General features: G+C 36.6%; 1 protein-coding gene across 7 annotated transcripts in view; it reads left to right on the top strand.

Moving 5' to 3' along the window:
- ASH1L (ASH1 like histone lysine methyltransferase) overlaps window positions 1-18,151 on the top strand; it is a 207,362-nt gene that overhangs the window by 141,142 nt on the left and 48,069 nt on the right. For all 7 annotated transcript variants that reach the window (XM_070367311.1, XM_070367314.1, XM_070367315.1 and 4 more), the window contains one exon: window positions 9,300-9,394. In XM_070367311.1, coding sequence (XP_070223412.1) covers window positions 9,300-9,394 — 95 coding nt within the window. The remainder of the gene's footprint in view (window positions 1-9,299; window positions 9,395-18,151) is intronic.

Here is an 18,151-nt window from a genome sequence, read left to right as displayed (position 1 = left end):
GTATTTTATTTCTTAAAGATCGTCTATAAATCCAGATAATTTTTTGCCTCACAACTCTTTTGTTGCCTTTTCGTTCATAGTTCTCTTATATAAGTGATAGGTTCATAATTTTCATATACAAATGACTATTCACATGGGTAGCTAAATTTGTAAACAGTATTATGACAAGTGGGGCTTCCCAGGTGGCACGGTGGTAAAGAATCCACCTACCAATGCAGAAGATACAAGAGACGCTGGTTCAATTCCTGGGCCAGGAAGATCTCCTGAAGTAGGAAATGGCAACACACTCCAGTATTCTTGCCTGGAAAATCCCATGGACAGAGGAGCCTGATGGTTTACAGTCCACAGAGTCTCAAAGAGTGGGACATGACTGCAACTGAGCAGACACACACATTATAACAAGTATAGCTTTTGATTTCTTAGCATTTCAGTGTTTATATGTAGAAATATATAGTTGATATCCCATTTTTAATCTTTTTCCATTTTGTCTTTGATGAACAGTCTACTCTGCTTGACTTTGTTTTGTGTTTTAACGTCTTAGTAATATTATCTTTAGCCAATGTAACAAAGGTTGTAGAATCCTATTCAGAATTTTAGTGGCTGTCTATTCACTGAAAATATAGTGCAGGTTGCTAGGTGAGACTTTCATTTGCTTTTTGAATTCCAGCTACACTGTGGAAGCTACCTTTGTCACCAAATGACTTAAAACTAGTACGTGTTCTAATCTGTGAATTCCCAAGTTGTTTCTCCACCATTTACTATGAACAATGTCTAATAATCCATTAGCATTTAAAACTTGTTCTGAGTCACTTCTATAATCAACCAGCAACAACAACAAAAAAAAACAAGATTAATGAAACTTATCTTTGTTATAGGAAGACTAGAGACAAAAAATACACACACATATATATATGTAAATACACACACATATATATAATTCCATTAAAAGTTTTGCAAGTGGGATCCAGGTATTAAAATAAATATTCTTGTGCCAGTACCATACTGTTACATTGACTATGGCTTTGTAGTATAGCCTGAAGTCTGTAGTATAGTATGAAGCCTGATTTCTCCACCTCTGTATTTCTTTCTCAGTAATGCTTTGGCTATTCGTGGTCTTGTTTCCATTCAGATTGTAAAATGTTTTGTTCTAATTCTGTGAAACATGCCATTGGTAATTTGATAGGGATTGCATTGAATCTGTAAATTTCTCTGGGTAGTCATTTTCACAATATTGATTCTTCCAGTCCAAGAACATGGTATATCTGTTTGTATCATCTTTATTTCTTCTTTGGAGAAATGTCCATTTAGATCTTTTGCTCATTTTTTTATTAGGTTGTTTGGTATTTTTTTACTGAGTTGTATGAGCTCTCTGCATATTTTGGAGAGTTTTGTATCATGCTACCTTAGATGAATTCACTTACCAGTTCTAGTAGTTTTTGTATGGAGTCTTTATATATAGATATATCATGTCATCTGCATCTAATGACAATTTTACCTCTTCCCTACCAATTTGAATACCTTTTCTTTCTCTTAGCTGATTGCTGTTGCTAAGATTTCCAATACTATGTTGAAGAAAAGTGGTAAGAGTGGGCATCTTTGTCTTGTTACAAATTTTAGTGGCGAGGCTTTCAGCTTTTCACTGTCAAGCATTATATTGAATGTAGGCTTGTCATAAATAACTTTTATTATGTTGATATGTTCCCTCTGTACCCACTTTGGTAAGAGATTTTATCATGAATGGATGTTTAATTTTACTGAATGCTTTTTCTGCATCTTACCAATGATCATACGGTTTTTGTCTTTTAGAGATGATGTGATATATCACATTGATTATGTTGTACCATCCTTGTGACTTTGGAATGAATCCAGGTTGATCTTGTTGTATAATCTTTTTTTATGTGTTATTGGATTAAATCTCATTACTTTAATAATGTAATATCAATGTAATTTAAGGCCAGTTTTATTTACATATGTTAATTAATATACAATGCAAAAATCTCCTGTAGTGTGATTACAGCAGCTTGAGCAACATGCTTTACTTTTGTGTCAAAAGTGTTTTATTGTCCTTATAAACTCACCTACCAAGATGAGGAATCAAAAACCTTCCAGCTCTCCTCTATCAAATTTCACATGAAGGACCTATAACTGTTGGGAAAACCTCTTACTCTAAAACTCTTATATTTCTCAATGTTCCTGACCTGCCAAGAGAGACATTACTTAACTCCCTTTAAATTATAGGATTCCTCTTTAGTTCCTCTTCACTTTCTGCCATTAGGATGGTATCATCTGCATTTCTGAGGTTATTGATATTTCTCCCAGCAGTCTTGATTCCAGGTTGTGATTCCTCCAGCCCAGCATTTTGCATGATGTACTCTGGGTATAAGTTAAACAAGCAGGGTGACAGTATACAGCTTTGACATACTCCTTTCGCTATTTGGAACCAGTCTGTTGTTTCATGTCCAGTTCTAACTGTTGCTTCTTGACCTGCATATAGGTTTCTCAGGAGGTAGGTAAGGTAGCCTGGTAGTCCCATCTCTTGAAGAATTTTCCACGGATTGTTGTGATCTACACAGTCAAACGCTATTGTATAGTCAGTGAAGCAGAAGTAGATGTTTTTCTGGAATTCTCTTACTTTTTCTGTGATCCAACAGATGTTGGAAATTTGATCTGATTCTTCTGCTTTTTACATCTGGAGGTAAAAGCTTGTACATTGGAAAGTTTGTGATTCATGTACTGTTGAAACCTTGTTTGAAGGATTTTGAGCATTACCTTGCTAGCATGTGAAATGAGTGTAATTATATGATAGTTTGAACATCCTTTGGCATTGACCTTCTTTGAGATTGTAATGAAAACTGACCTTTTCCAGTTCTGTGGCCATCGCTGAGTTTTCCAAATTTGCTGGCATATTGAGTGCAGCACTTTAACAGTATCATCTTTTAGGATTTGAAATAGCTCAGCTAGAATGCCATCACTTCCACTAGCTTTGTTCTTAATAATTCCTAAGGCCCACTTGACTTTACACTCCAGGATATCTGGCTGTAGGTGAGTGACCACACTATTATGGTTATCTGGGGTGTTAAGACCTTTTTTGTACAGTTCTTCTGTGTATTCTTGCAACCTCTTCTTAATATCTTTTGCTTTCGTAAAGCAGTTATCTTCCAATAAAAATAGGAAGAAAGGGAAAAAAAAAAATAAAGCCTCCATAAAACCCTAATAGTATGGAGTTCAGAGAGCTTCCAGGTTGCTGAGCAATTCAAAGTACAAGGACAGTGATACGCCCAGAGAGGCTAGGGCTGTCGCGAATCAGACCTGAGAGCAGAGGTAATGGGGACCTCCCGTTTGTAGGACATGACTTGTGGGTAACCTGGAAACTTACTGTTTTCAGGTGACATCTGAAATTGAGTGAAGGCAGTCTTTTGGGACTGAGTCCTTAATCTGTGGGATTTAATAGTGTCTCCAGGTGGATGGTGTTAGAATTAAGTTAGTTTTAGGACACCGAGCTGGTGTAAAGAGAATTTGTTGGTGTGGTGAAAAACTTCCACACATATGATGACCAGAGGTGTCAGCAGTCATGTTCTGTGTAAAAGGAGGTACACTGGAAAGAAACAGTAGGGAAGCACTGGGTTTTTCCCACATTAAAAGGAAAATAGGTTCTTTTTCTGAAGAGAAGCCTAAAAAGCACTTTACATTATACATACAGGCATATCACAGAGATCCTGCAGGTTTGGTTCCAAACCACTGCAATGAAGTGAATATTGCAGTAAAGGGAGTCACACGGAGGCCTTTTTTCCCAGTGCTTATAAAAGTTATGTTTGCACTATAATGTAGTCTGTTAAGTGTGCAATAGCATTATGTCTTTTTTAAATGTACATACCTGAATAAAAGTATTATATTGTCAAAAAAATCCAACCATCATCTGAATCTTCAACAGGTTGTTATCTTTTTGCTGTCAGAGTCTTGCCTTTATGTTGACAGCTGCTGACTGATCAGGGTGGTGGCTGTAGTTTGGAGCAGTTGAGGCAATTTCTGAAGACAAAGCAGCAGTGCAGTTTGCTACATCTTTGTTCCTTTTACGAGTGATTTCTCTGCAGCATGAACTACACTTTTTTTTTTTTCATGCAATGACATTTTACCCACAGAACTTCTTTCAAAATAGGAGTCAATCCTCTCAAATCCTGCCACTGCCTTAGTAACTAAGTTTATGTAATACTCTAATTTCAGCAAAATCTTCACAGCATATTCACCAGGAGTAGATTCCATCTCAAGAAGCCACTTTTCTTTTCTCATCTGTGAGAAGCAACTCCTCATCTGTGAAAATCGTGTAAGACTGCAGTTCAGTCACACCTTCAGGTCCCCCTTCTAATTCTAGTTCTCTTGCTGTTTCCACCACATCTGTAGTACACTACCTACAATGAAGTCTTGAACCCCTCAGAGTCATCCATAAGGGTTGGCTATGTCTTCCAAACTTCTATTAATGTTGACATTTTGACCGCCTCCTGTGAACCATGAATGTTCTTAATGGGATCTAGAATCTTTTCCAGAAGGTTTTCAGTTTCCTTTGCCAGGTTACGTCAGAGGATCACTGTCTGTGCAGTTGTAGCCTTATGAAATGTATTTCTTAAATGATAAGATTTGAATGTGGAAATTTCTCCTTGATTAGTGAGAAATCTCTCATTGATCCCAGTATCCATAGGATATTACACTAGCAGGCATGAAAATAACAATCTCATTGTGTATCTCGGTCAGAGCTCTTGGGTTCAGTTCAGTTCAGTTGCTCAGTTATGTCCGACTTTTTGCAGCCCCATGGACTGAAGCATGCCAGGCCACCCTGTCTATCACCAACTCCCAGAGTTTACTCAGACTCATGTCCATTGAATCATTGATGCCATCTAACCATCTCATTCTCTGTCGTCCCCTTCCCTTTCTGCCCTCAATCTTTTCCAGCATCAGGGTCTTTTCAAATGAGTCAATTCTTCCCATCAGGGGGCCAAAGTATTAGAGTTTCTACTTCAGCATCAGTCCTTCCAATGAATATTCAGGACTGATCTCCTTTAGGATGGACCGGTTGGATCTCCTTGCAGTCCAAGGGACTCTCAAGAGTCTTCTCCAACACCACAGTTCAAAAGCATCAATTCTTCGGTGATCCAACTCTCACATCCATACATGACTACTGGGAAAAACAGCTTTGACTAGATGGACCTTTGTTGGCAAAGTAATGTCTCTGCTTTTTAATATGCTGTCTAGGTTGGTCATAACTTTTCTTCCAAGGAACAAGCATATTTTAATTTCATGGCTGCAGTCACCATCTACAGTGATTTTGGAGCCCAAAAAAATAAAGTCAGCCACTGTTTCCACTGTTTCCCCATCTATTTGCCATGAAGCGATAGGACTGGATGCCATGATCTTAGTTTTTTGAATGTTGAGCTTTAAGCCAACTTTTTCACTCCTCTTTGACTTTCATCAAGAGGCTCTTCAGCTCCTCTTCACTTTCTACCATAAGGGTGATGTTATCTGCATATCTGAGGTTATTGATATTTCTCCCAGCAGTCTTGATTCCAGCTTGTGCTTCATCCAGCCCAGCATTTCTCACGATGTACTCTGCATATAAGTTAAATAAGCACGGTGACAGTATACAGCCTTGACGTACTCCTTTCACTATTTGGAACCAGTCTGTTGTTCCATGTCCAGTTTTAACTGCTGCTTCTTGACCTGCATACAGATTTTTCAGGAGGTGGGTCAGGTGGTCTGGTATTCCCATCTCTTGAAGAATTTTCCACAGTTTGTTGTGATCCACACAGTCAAAGGCTTTGGCATAGTCAATAAAGCAGAAATAGACATTTTTCTGGAACTCTTGCTTTTTCGATAATCCAGTGGATGTTGGCAATTTGATCTCTAGTTCCTCTGCCTTTTGTGAAACCAGCTTGAACATCTGGAAGTTCACGGTTCACATACTGTTGAAGCCTGGCTTGGAGAATTTTGAGCATTACTTTAAACTGATAGTGGCACACAAATGAGTACCACAGAAAATGCCAGGAATGTTCAGAATCTCTAAGACAAATGGACAGAAACGACTAAATTCTCTCTGTTAATATCATGGAGCAGATATTTAAAACAGAGCACCTTCCATGTTATAACCAACAGGGAAAGAAATGGTTATGTCTAAATTAGAACTAAAATCAGACTTGACTAAGAACTAGGAAAACAGTTTCTCACATGATTATCTTATCTATGATGATGTCATTCATCTTAGGTATCAGCATTGCAAAATCAGGGAATTAATTTGATTCTTTTAGGGAGACTGTAATTGATGGGATGTATTCAGGGTTTACCATCTTCCTGGTGGCTCAGATGGTAAAGAATCTACCTGCAGTACAGGAGACCCACGTTCTATCGCTGGGTTGGGAAGATTCCCTGGAGAAGGGAGTGGCTACCCACTCCAGTGTTCTTGCCTGGACAGGAGCCTAGCTGGCTACGGTCCATGGCTCACAAAGAGTCGTACACAACTGATCCACTAACAGTATCACTTTTTTTTTTTCCCATTCAGGGTTGCATTTATTTGAAGGAGTAAAACATTGAAGGTGACCCTGAGGGTGTGTGTGCGTGTGGTTTTGTTTGTTAACTTCAGGGTGCCAAGTATACTCTTTCACCACTACTGCCCCTTGTATGCTTGCTTACCCTTTTAGCACCAGGGTAAGATACTAGTTTTGCTTCCATTCCTGTGTTAGCTAAATGAAAGCTTTTATGTTATCTGTTTAATTAGTTTGGTTAAATCTTTAATAAAGTGTAAACCAAATTTTATTTCATATAGACTGCTTGGTTTCTAGACACGGTTGTTTTCCTGATCTTTTTGACTTTGATAGTAAAGAAATACAGGTTTTGGTTGGTTAAAAAATTCATATTTCTGGTCACAAATCACTTTCTGGATCATTGTTTAAAATGAGAAAAGTGATCTTTAGATGTAAGTAGAACAGTCTAGTATCTTTCCTTTCCTTCTTTGTAACTGTTTCCCAAACTTTTTACCACTGCCTTTAAACTTCATATGACCTAGTTTCTAACTTCACCCGGACTGCTTCAGTCTCCTTTTATTTCTTCTAATTCTCCAATCTCATTTAAACTTTCGTCTTATTCCAGCCATTTCCTCTGCCTGATTTTCCTCTTATTTTCCAGATCCTCTCCTGAGTGTGAGTAACATTTACATTTTAGCTTAATGTTACTTCCTCAGAAAAGCCTTCCCAAATACCTTGCTGTTCATCACATTTTAATTATTTGCCTAGCATTTATTATATTCTGTTGTTTTTTTTTTTTTTTTTCTAGTTTTATTAGTTTTTCTTGTTTCCTTTTTGTATGCCTACCCAGGTAAACTGTCTTATTCCCCACTGTTTCTCAGCACTTGGAACAAGGCCTGGACTTAATGAGTGTTCAGTAATTGTTGAATAAACAAATGAGAGATTCACTAGAAAGAACCAGTCTTCTAATAAGAACTTTGGGTTCTTCAAATACCTTAATTTTTGGACCTCAGTTTTCTCATCTGCAAAATGTGTATATTCACATACCTAGTTGTTACAAGATACAATAGACTAGACTTGTTTGGAGAAAGGTAGTATGTCATAATTCATGAAAGAAATATATTCACCTTGCCTTATTTACTAGAACTTTAAGCTGAAATAAAATCAGAGTCGACTGAATGTGGCCCCCTTCTTTATCTCATTTTCTTTTTTCTCCCTTCTTTTCTTCCTTTCCTTTTTATATATCTGCTTGAGATTTTTATCTCACAACAAACATTAGGAACACCGACCCAGTAAGATGAGTGGAAGAAGTAAAAGATGATGGGGAAAAAAAAAAAGATGATGAAACATGATAGAATAAAATAATAAGAATAGGAATTGAATAGGAATTTAGCAAGAAACTGAGGTTTTCATCTTGAATCTCTTTACTAGTTAGTCAGCAAATCAGCTTTGTAGAGCATCACTTTAAATCTGTCAAACATTTCTTGCTTACTTTACGGGATTGACATAAATGATAATATCTGAAAGAATAAACCATTAAGCAAATATACAGCAGTCATTATGATCATATCTGAAATTTAGGTTCCTTCTGCAGAACTGTTGGAGAATGCTAATGAGGCTCTTTCTTATATATAATTACTATAAGGCAATTCCAAAAATTTAGATTTTAAAAATATATGAAAGTACTTAGTAACTCTTGCAACAAAAAGTATACATTAAGATTTAAGTCACTGTTAAAACAAATACTTCTCCCCCCACACAATTTTATTTACCAACCAGGTATGTATATAAATCATCTAATTTTGACATGTAGAACAAGTCACACAGAATAGTTTCTTGCACATAAACCATTTGTTACTGCTTATTTTCTTTGTCCCTAATTAGGAGAGTCACATGAAATGACTAGTTTGGGTTCAAAATTATAGAAAAAGAAAATACATTTGTTTTGTAGATAGACTTTTAAAAATTATCACTCTAAAATGTGAATTTGGGATTTTTGCTGCTTTATGAAATTCAATGGACATGAACTTAGGCAAACTCCAGGAGATGGTGAAAGACAGGGAGAACTGGCATGCTGCAGTTCATGGGGTCTCAGAGTCAGACATGACTTAGTGACTGAACAGTGACAACAACAACATTTTGTTAACTAAGTATTTTTGCATAAATTACTGTGAAGCCAAGTGCATTCTTTATTATATTTATAAAGGTGATTTTTAACTCAAAATAGCATTGCATTCTCTTTTTTTTTTTTCTCTCTCTCGTTTAAATTTTATTATTTATCTTTGGCTGTGCTGGGTTTTCATTGCTGGGAGGGCTTTTCTCTAGTTGCAACAAGTAGGGACTACTCTTGTCCCAGTGCACAGGCTTCTCATTGCAGTGGCTTCTCTTTCACGGAGCACAGAGCATGGGACATGCGGGCCTCAGTAGTTCTGTTGTGTGGGCCCTGTAGTTTAGGTCCCTAGGCTTTAGAGTGCAGGCTCAGCAGTTGTAGCATATGGGCTTAGTTGCTTCACGGCATGTGGGATCTTCCTGGATCAGGGATCAAACCATGTCTCCTGTGAATTTTTTACCATTGAGCCACCAGGAAGCCCAGAATTGCATTTTCTTAAATTGAGTATGGTTGACCTACAACCCTCTGTTAGTTGCAGCTGTGCAACTAATTCAATGTGATTTAATGTTTCTACAAATGATTACCACTAAAACAAATGCTTGATAGAGTGATTTTTTTTTTCTGTATTTTACAAGAGGAAATTCTCTTGCCTTTGACTATTTTCCATTCTTTTCTAATCACAGCCCAAAGAGCCGATTGATCCAATTAAAGAAAGAGAAGCTGGAATACACTCCAGGAGAACATGAATATGGATTATTCCCAGCCCCCATTCATGTTGGTGAGTACTCAGTATATACAATATATTGCTGAAAAGAAATGGTATTTCTTGAGTTTACGTGAAATGTAATTAATGTCTTTGTGTTCTCATTGTTTCTGTATCTCCAGGAGGTCAAGTCTTTACCATTTAATTTGTAGTCACTCTGAAGAATTTTTCAAACTCTTTTGCTTTCTAGGGGTCAAAATAATGTAAATCTTATTCACTAAAGTGTCAATAAACAACACTCTATCTGTAACATTTGATTCTCTAAGTGAGTCCTCTAGGAAAACCCAACTATTTCATTACTTCAGTTTCTAATGTTTTCTGTGTTCAAAGGGAGATGATTTGTGGATATGTAATAATCAAAGGGGGAAGACCCACTGCTTTTTTGATCATTTATATTCTTGAAAATTGATCAAGGTTTTCTTGTTCTGTTTATTTTTGGAGCAAATGTTAAGTCTTTGTTTAGCATTCCGATAATAATACCTTCCAGAATCTTATCAGATAAGTAAAGTATACCTGTAAGTCATCCTGGATTTCTTTCATTCTTTCCACTCCTCATCCATTCCATCTCCAAGTTTTGTTATTTTTCTCCTTGAATATATCCTGCTTCTCTTCAAATCCCATTGCTGTTATTCAGGTCCATGCCACTATTATCTTTTGCTTGGGCCATTGCAGTAGCCTTCTAACAGATCTGTCTACTTTCATTCTTACTCTTTTCCAATCCACTCTCTACACAGTAAAAGGAAAAGTCATTTTATAATTTAAATCATATTTAAAACCTTTCAGTGACTCACCATTAAACTATTAACTCCTTATCCCAACACTTGGGAATGATCTGGTTCCTGACTACCTCATTAATCTGCCTCTGCTGTTTCCAGATTTCCTTTATTCACTGTATTATGTCATGCTGGTCTTCTTTCAGATTCTAGGCCATTCCAAGCTGTTTATAGCCAAAAGATAATTTTGTTTATTATTACCTTTACCCAAAAAGATCTTCCCACAGTGGATTTCTTCTCATCCTATGAGTACAGGCTAAATGTCAGTACCAGCTTAAATATTATTTTCTTTAAAATTATTTTCCTGATTGTCCTACCAAATAGCATTCTTCACTCTATATCAGTTCTGTATCACAGCACCCTGTTTATTTTTCTATCATCTTTAATTGCTGTATTTATTTACTCATTTACTAATCTGTCTCCTTCACTAGATTATAAGCTTCAGGAGTATAAGATCATTTGTCTTTCTTTTTCTCCTTTGATTTTCCAGTGCTTGGTGCCTAATAGAAGGTTAGTAAATATTGAATATACAAATGAAAGAAAAGAAGGAGAAATCAGAATAAGTTATTGAATGTAAGAAGAGAATTTTTTTTTTCAAGAACAACTTACTTGTGTAGTAAGATGTTGATCCTGTACTTTTAGTATCCTCTTCACCAGTGACTCTCTTGACTGTGGTGCTCTTCTCTGTGTTATGATTATTTAGTTCCTTTTTTCTCCCCAGAAGGCCCAGCACCAGCAGTGTATTTAAAGCAGCAAGGATAGACAAGTTATGCAATAAAGATTAGTTTGCTTCAGTTATTCTGTATTGGGTGGCTAGAGGACAGTTTAACTATAACATAGCGTTACAAGCATACCTTTCCACCTTTCCGGCGCCTGGATCAGGAAAGTTCTCTGGAGTAGAAAATGGCTACCCCCTCCAGCATTCTTGCCTGGAAAATGCCGTAGACAGAGGAGTCCATGGGATCACAAAGAATCAGACACGACTGGGTGACTGAGCACAGCACACACAACATTACAAGATTTAATTCTCAGCTAGATAACTGGAGAAGGAAATGGCAACCCACTCCAGAATTCTTGCCTGGAGAATCCCAGGGACGCAGGAGCCTGGTGGGCTGCCGTCTATGGGGTCGCACAGAGTCGGACACGACTGAAGCGACTTAGCAGCAGCAGCAGATAACTGTACTATTGTTTACTTAAGAAAGGTAAGAGTAAGTTCCATACTCTGGGCTTACTACCAAAGTTCTTTTGAAAGAGCCTTTTGCTTTTAGTAGTGAAATCATGACAGTGGAAGAAGATTCTCAACAGATTTAGCTGTTTCCTAGATTCTGCTAGTGATAAACAGGCTTTGAAAATAAGAGGTAACTTTAAAAATTCCATATTAAAAAAAAATGACCATTTTGGTCTCACTGGTTTTCCTCTGGATGGGAAGTTGGCTAATTGATAACTCACATTTTGGGAAGAAGTTCTAACTTTTCAGGTGGATGATAGAGTCAGTTAACTCCAAGGGAGATGAGATGAATGATGGATAGGCCAATATTTATGTCAGATATCTGGCATGAATAGTGTTTAAGAGGTCCAGAATGGAAATCCCTTAATTTAAATAAAGATTTTGACTCTTAAATCCCCACTTTAGTCTCTCGCTAAGACTAATCTGTACTCAGTAGTCTATAAATTAAGTAAATAATGGAAAAACCTAACTCAGTAGTGGGCTTTTTTCCTGTGAAACAAGATTTAACATCAGGCTGTCACAGGACTGATTTCTTTTTGTGGACAGTGTTAATTTGTTGTTCAGATAATCTGTGATTGGGGTACAGAGTGAGGCCTGCCAGCTGTTGGAACAGGCCACTCCCAGCATCATGTAAACAAAGAGTGTGGCTTTGAGTCAGCCAGGCCTACATCCAGCTCTGCCTTTGCCATATTAGTCATGTGACTAGAATAGTAAAACAAGTAAAATAGTAATGCATCCTGTCATCAGTGGAGTAAGTGGAAAATAATATTTTTTTTAATTTTTAATGAAATCAGGTTTCCTTATCTCCTCAGAGAAATGAATTTCAAAGAAATTTTACTTTTTATAATAAGTACTCATTTAACAAAATATATATTTTACCTTTACATAACTGTGGTGTTGGAGAAGACTCTTGAGAGTCCCTTGGACTGCAAGGAGATCCAACCAGTCCATTCTGAAGGAGATCAGCCCTGGGTGTTCTTTGGAGGGAATGATGCTAAAGCTGAAGCTCCAGTACTTTGGCCACCTTATGAGAAGAGTTGACTCATTGGAAAAGACTCTGATGCTGGGAGGGATTGGGGGCAGGAGGAGAAGGGGACGACAGAGGATGAGATGGCTGGATGGCATCAGCGACTCGATGGATGTGAGTTTGAGTGAACTCTAGGAGTTGGTGATGGACAGGGAGGCCTGGCATGCTACAATTCATGGGGTCTCAAAAAGTCATACATGACTGAGCGACTGAACTGAACTGAACTGATTTAGTCAATTCATTTTTTATAACAGTTCTACAGTGAGTTCAATGAGGCAAGCATGATGTTTTCAGCACATGGTTTCTATGATAGCTGGATATACCCATACGAAAGGATAAAATAACTCAAATTGGATCATCAACCTAAATACAAGAGCTAAAATTATAAAACATAGGAGTAAATTTTTGTGCTTGCATTAGGTAATAATTTTCTTAAATGTCTGACACCAAAGTCATGTACAATAAAAGGGAAAAAAAGACAAATTAGACTACATTAATATTTAAAATTTTGTACTTCAAAGAACACCACCAAGAAACTAAAGCAACCCACAAAAAGGGAGAAACATTTTCAAATAAGAGGCTTGTATCCAAAATCCCATGTATATAAAGAACTGTTACAACTCAATAATAAAAAGACAAACAATACAATTTTTAAGTGAATAAATTATTTGAATTGATATTCCCCCCCAAAAAAGATAGAAATGGTCAATAAGCATATGAAAAGATAATCAACATCATTAGTCATTAGGAAAATGGAATTGAAAATCATAATAAGATACCACTTCACACTCACTGAAATGGCTTTAATTAAAAGATTTATGAGAATGTGAAGAGACTGGAACCCTCATACATTGCTGTGAGAACATGAAATGGTATAACCTCTTTGGAAAACATTTTAATAATTAATCAAGATAATGACAGATTTAATATAAGACCTAGCAATTCTGTTGCTTAGGTATGTACCCAAAAAATTGAAGATATATGTCCAGAGACCTCGCTGGCAGTCCAGTGGTTGGGACTCTGTGCTTCTACTACAGGGGACTCAGGTTCCATCCCTGGTCTGTGAACTGAGGTTCTGCATGCCACTCACATAAGCAATATGTGATGTAGCCACACAATGTAATACTGTTGGGCAATAACAAAAATTTAGTTCTGAGACACGTGCCATATAAAATCCCAGGTCTAGGTTTGAATTGAAAATCATGGCATTCCAAGAACCAGGGAGATTGCAAACTGAATTTTTAAAGGCATCAATGTATGCCAATACCAAGAAAATAGAATAATCTGACAAAGATTTTACAGTAGTTATAATTTGTAAAAAACACTTTAACAAACAATTATAAACATACTTAAAACAAAAAGATAGAGCCTTGACAAAGAAATGAAAGGAAAAACAAGTAGAAATTTTAGAATAAAAATAGGCAGTAGCTGAAGTACAATGCTCAGGGATAGAGTCAGCAACAAAATGAAAGATACACAGGGAACAATCAGTGAACTAGATGATGTAATATTACCCAGTATGAACAAAAGAAAAAGTAGACATTAGGAGAGATAGGCTGTGGGACCATAACAAAAGAGCTTATATTTATATTCTTGGTGTCCTGGGAGGAGATAAGAAAGAAGATAGAGATGAAAAAGTGCTTGAGTAAATAAATGGCTTGAAAGCTTCCCAAATTTGGCAGAAGACATAAACCTTCTGATTCAAGAAGATGAGCAAACCCCAAACAGAGTATATGCCAAAGAAATCCAGGCCAAGACATGTTTATCAAACTTCAGCATGCTAAAGACAAAACAGTTTTAAAATAATGAGAGAAATGACTCTGTATGCATAGGTATAAATCAGATCAAATGACAGTGGGTTTCTCATCTGAATTCATGTAAATGGCACATTTTTCAAGTACCTAAAGAAAAACTGTCAAACCAAAATCCTATACCCATTGAAAATATCCCTCCAAGAATTGAGAGGAGCAAAGGCTTCTTAGGTGAAGGTTAACTAAGACAGTTTGTTGCCAGCAAACTTAACCTATGAGTAAAGGAGGTTCTGTAAATGGAAAGAAACAACCTTGGAACATCAGTAAGGCAGAAAGAATCCAGTCAGCAAAAATATGGGCATTTACAATAGGCTTTCTTTCCTTCTTCTTTTGAATTGAAAGACTTTCCTGACAATCCATTGGGTAAGAATCCATGCTTCCACTGCAGGGAACACAGGTTCTATCCCTGGTCAGGGAACTAAGATCCTGCCTTCCAACTAGTGCAGCAAAAAAAATTAAAAATAGAACTGCCGTGTGATCCAGCAGTTTCACGTCTGGGAATATATCCAAAGAAAATGAAAACAGTAACTCGGAAAGATGCATGCACACACATGTTCATAGCAGCATTATTTACAACAGCCAAGATATGAAAACAGCCTAAGTGTCCATCAAAGCAGGAATGGATAAAAGAGTTGTTGTATGTATATCAAAGTATAATACATGCATGTGCACACATAAACACAGTGGGATATTATTCAGCCGTAAAAATGAGGAAACCTTGCAGTTTGCAACAACATGGTGGACCTTGAGGGCATTGTGCTAAGTGAAATAAGTCAGACAAATACTGTTTGATCTCACTTTTATATGGAATCTAAAAGTGTGTGTGTGTGTGTGTGTGTGTGAGTGATAGAAAAGGGGATGACAATATGTGTGGTTACCAGAGTTGAAGGGTTGTGAGAAGAGGAGTGGGAGTAAGTGGTCAAAAGGTACAAACTCCTAGTTACAAGATACTTAGGAACTAGGGATATAATCAACAACATGATAACCATAGTTAACACTGTTGTACATATGAAATTGTTAAGAGACTAAATCCTGAGTTCTCATTGCAAGGAAAAAATGTTTTCCTTTTTTTTTCTTTCTCTGTTTACTGTCTTTGTAAGAGATGATGATGCTAACTAAACGTATAGTTGTAGTCATTTCACAACATACATACTCAAACCATTATGCTATACACCTTAAACTTTTACAGTGATATGGCAATGGCACCCCACTCCAGTACTCTTGCCTGGAAAATCCCATGGACGGAGGAGCCTGGTGGGCTGAAGTCCATGGGGTTGCTAAGAGTTGGATCCAACTGAGCGACTTCACTTTCACTTTTCACTTCCATGCATTGGAAAAGGAAATGGCAGCCCATTCCAGTGTCTTGCCTGGAGAATCCCAGGGACGGGGGAGCCTGGTGGGCTGCCATCTATGGGGTCGCACAGAGTCGGACACGACTGAAGTAACTTAGCATAGCATCTAAATTATATCTCAAATGAAACTAGAGGAATATTAATTAATGAACCAAGCCACACACAAAAAAAAAAAAAAAGATTGTGTTTAGGAAGAAGAGAATTCAAAAAACTGAGGAAAGATGATAATATTGCTTAGTAGATATTCCTTAAAAGGAAACAATTAGTGGATATCTCAAAACTTAAGCCATGGAATATATCTTTTCATTTCATTCAAAAATTTAAGACTTGCTCTTTGATCAGGCAGTTTTCTAGATGCTTGTGATACATCAATAAACAAAATAGTAAAGATCCTTGCCTCTGTGGAGCTGACATTCTTCCAAAGGGGAGACAGAAATCACAATATTCCTGTCTTTCTGAATCTCACCTGTTTTTCCTCAGGCTGATAAAACCAAAAACTTGAATCCTTATCATATTTTGCTTAGTGAAATTTAAACAGTTTCATCTTGTATCTTTTATCATTGTTTATAAACCCTTGGGCACACATTTCACTCAAACAAACACTACCACTGCAACTTTTCTTTGGATGGCATTGGGATCATTTTCATAGAATAACAAAGGAAAAATGAGTAATTCTAATCTATTTATAGAGCAATATTATAACCTAATACTCAGATTATATATAAATGAGCTGAACTTTTTCTGAAGGTCAGTCACCTTATTTAGGGGACAAAAAAGGCCAAGTTTTTGTCAGATTTTAAGGTATCTTGAAAAGAGGTAGAGCCATTATTACCTCTCTCCTTTTTATTGAATAACTCCCTCTCCTTTGGTTTCCTCGTTTGCCTAGCTACTTGATTAACAATAGAATGCTTTTGTGAAATATTCTTCCTCCTATTGTTCATATCTTTTTCATATTAGAATTGGTTTTATAAAAGAAATCATCATGGACCTTTCCCTTTTAGATTTCAAGGTCAACACAATCTCCTGTCGTCTCTTCCTTAAAATGACTTTTTTGGCCCACAAAATGAGTTTTATTTCAAAGGGAAAAAGTAAAGAATTTCTTTGCTCCTTTTCTAATATTCAGTGGCAGGATTTGAGATCTCAAGGTTCAAGTATACAATAAGAAAAATCCACAAAAGATATGATTTAATCTAATTTTCAGGTGAAAGTAATTTTTTTTTCCATTTTAAAAATGAGGATTAGCTAAAACAGTATTTTTTTCAAATGAGGAACTCCTCAATATGTTCTTCTCAGGTATCCTCTCCAGCAGAATTTGACAAAGATCTTTTTAGGTGAGTCTCACATATTAAAAATGAATTACCTGGCTTTGGTTTCAGACATATTAGAGGAAAGTAAAGACTGTCTCATCATTTTTTTCCCCAACTCTTAGTATATGGATTAGAGAAAAGTCAAGGTGAAAGTCGCTCGGTCATATCCAACTCCTTGCAACCCCATGGACTGTACAGTCCATAGAATTCTCTAGGTCAGAATACTGGAGTGGATAGCCTTTGTCTTCTCCAAAGGATCTTTCCAACCCAGGGATCGAAGAGAAATACAAATAATAAAGAAAGGCAACATATAACATCTGTGGAGCTGTTTCTAGGAAAGCTCAAAATGTTGGACAGTGGGGAAAATTGTGTTTTTAAAGTTAGTTGAAATATGAGACTTCCCTGGCTGTTAAGACCCTATGCTTCCACTGTAGAGGGCATGGGTTTGATCCCTCATTGGGGAACTAAGACCCCAGCGTGCTATGTGGCCAAAAAAAAAAAAAAAAAAGCTGACATGAATAATGGATGCCTTTCTTTCTAGAAAGAGAAAAGTATTATTTTTAAATGTTCAGAACTTATACTCTGCTCCTTCATACTTTAACAATCTCTTCTCTACAGAAAATACACTAAGAGTTAACCCTTTACATCAAGGGATTTGTCCTATCTTCTGAGAGCCAATTTTGACTTGCTAAAAAATTACATTTATTTGATTGTTGTTAGAAACAGTACATACTCATAAAAATTCCTAATGTAGAAAGATGTGAATTGAAAGATAAAGTTCCCCTTCCCAGAAACATACTAGTTTAGCATATACCCTTTCAAACTCTTTCAAATACATATACATATATATATATATATATATGGCTTATTTTTTCCTGATACTTTGTTACCAAATTTTTCAGCATACAGAAATTTGAAGAAACTGATCGCAAAATATCCCATCACACAAAAAAAATCCCATCACCTAGGTTTTGTCATTGATATTTGCCTGATTTATCATGTATTTATCCATTTGTTGTTCCATCCTGTTTTTGGATGCACTGCAAAGTAAACTGCAGGGACTGATATACTTCCAGCTAAATATTTCATCATAGTGTCAGAATCAAGATCTCAGTGTTTGTTTATAGGGTTTTTCTTTTGATTTGAATTTACCCTCAATAAAATCCACAAATCTTAAATGTACTTTTGCTCAATTTTTAAATTTTTTCCTACTCCTCTATAATCCAGACCTTTCTCAAGAACATTATCATCATTCCAGAAAGCTCCTTTGTGCC

Source organism: Bos mutus, chromosome 3, assembly GCF_027580195.1.
Source record: "Bos mutus isolate GX-2022 chromosome 3, NWIPB_WYAK_1.1, whole genome shotgun sequence".
NCBI lineage: Eukaryota > Metazoa > Chordata > Mammalia > Artiodactyla > Bovidae > Bos > Bos mutus.
Note: the sequence above shows the minus strand (reverse complement) of the source record. Positions and strands in the feature narration are given on the sequence as shown.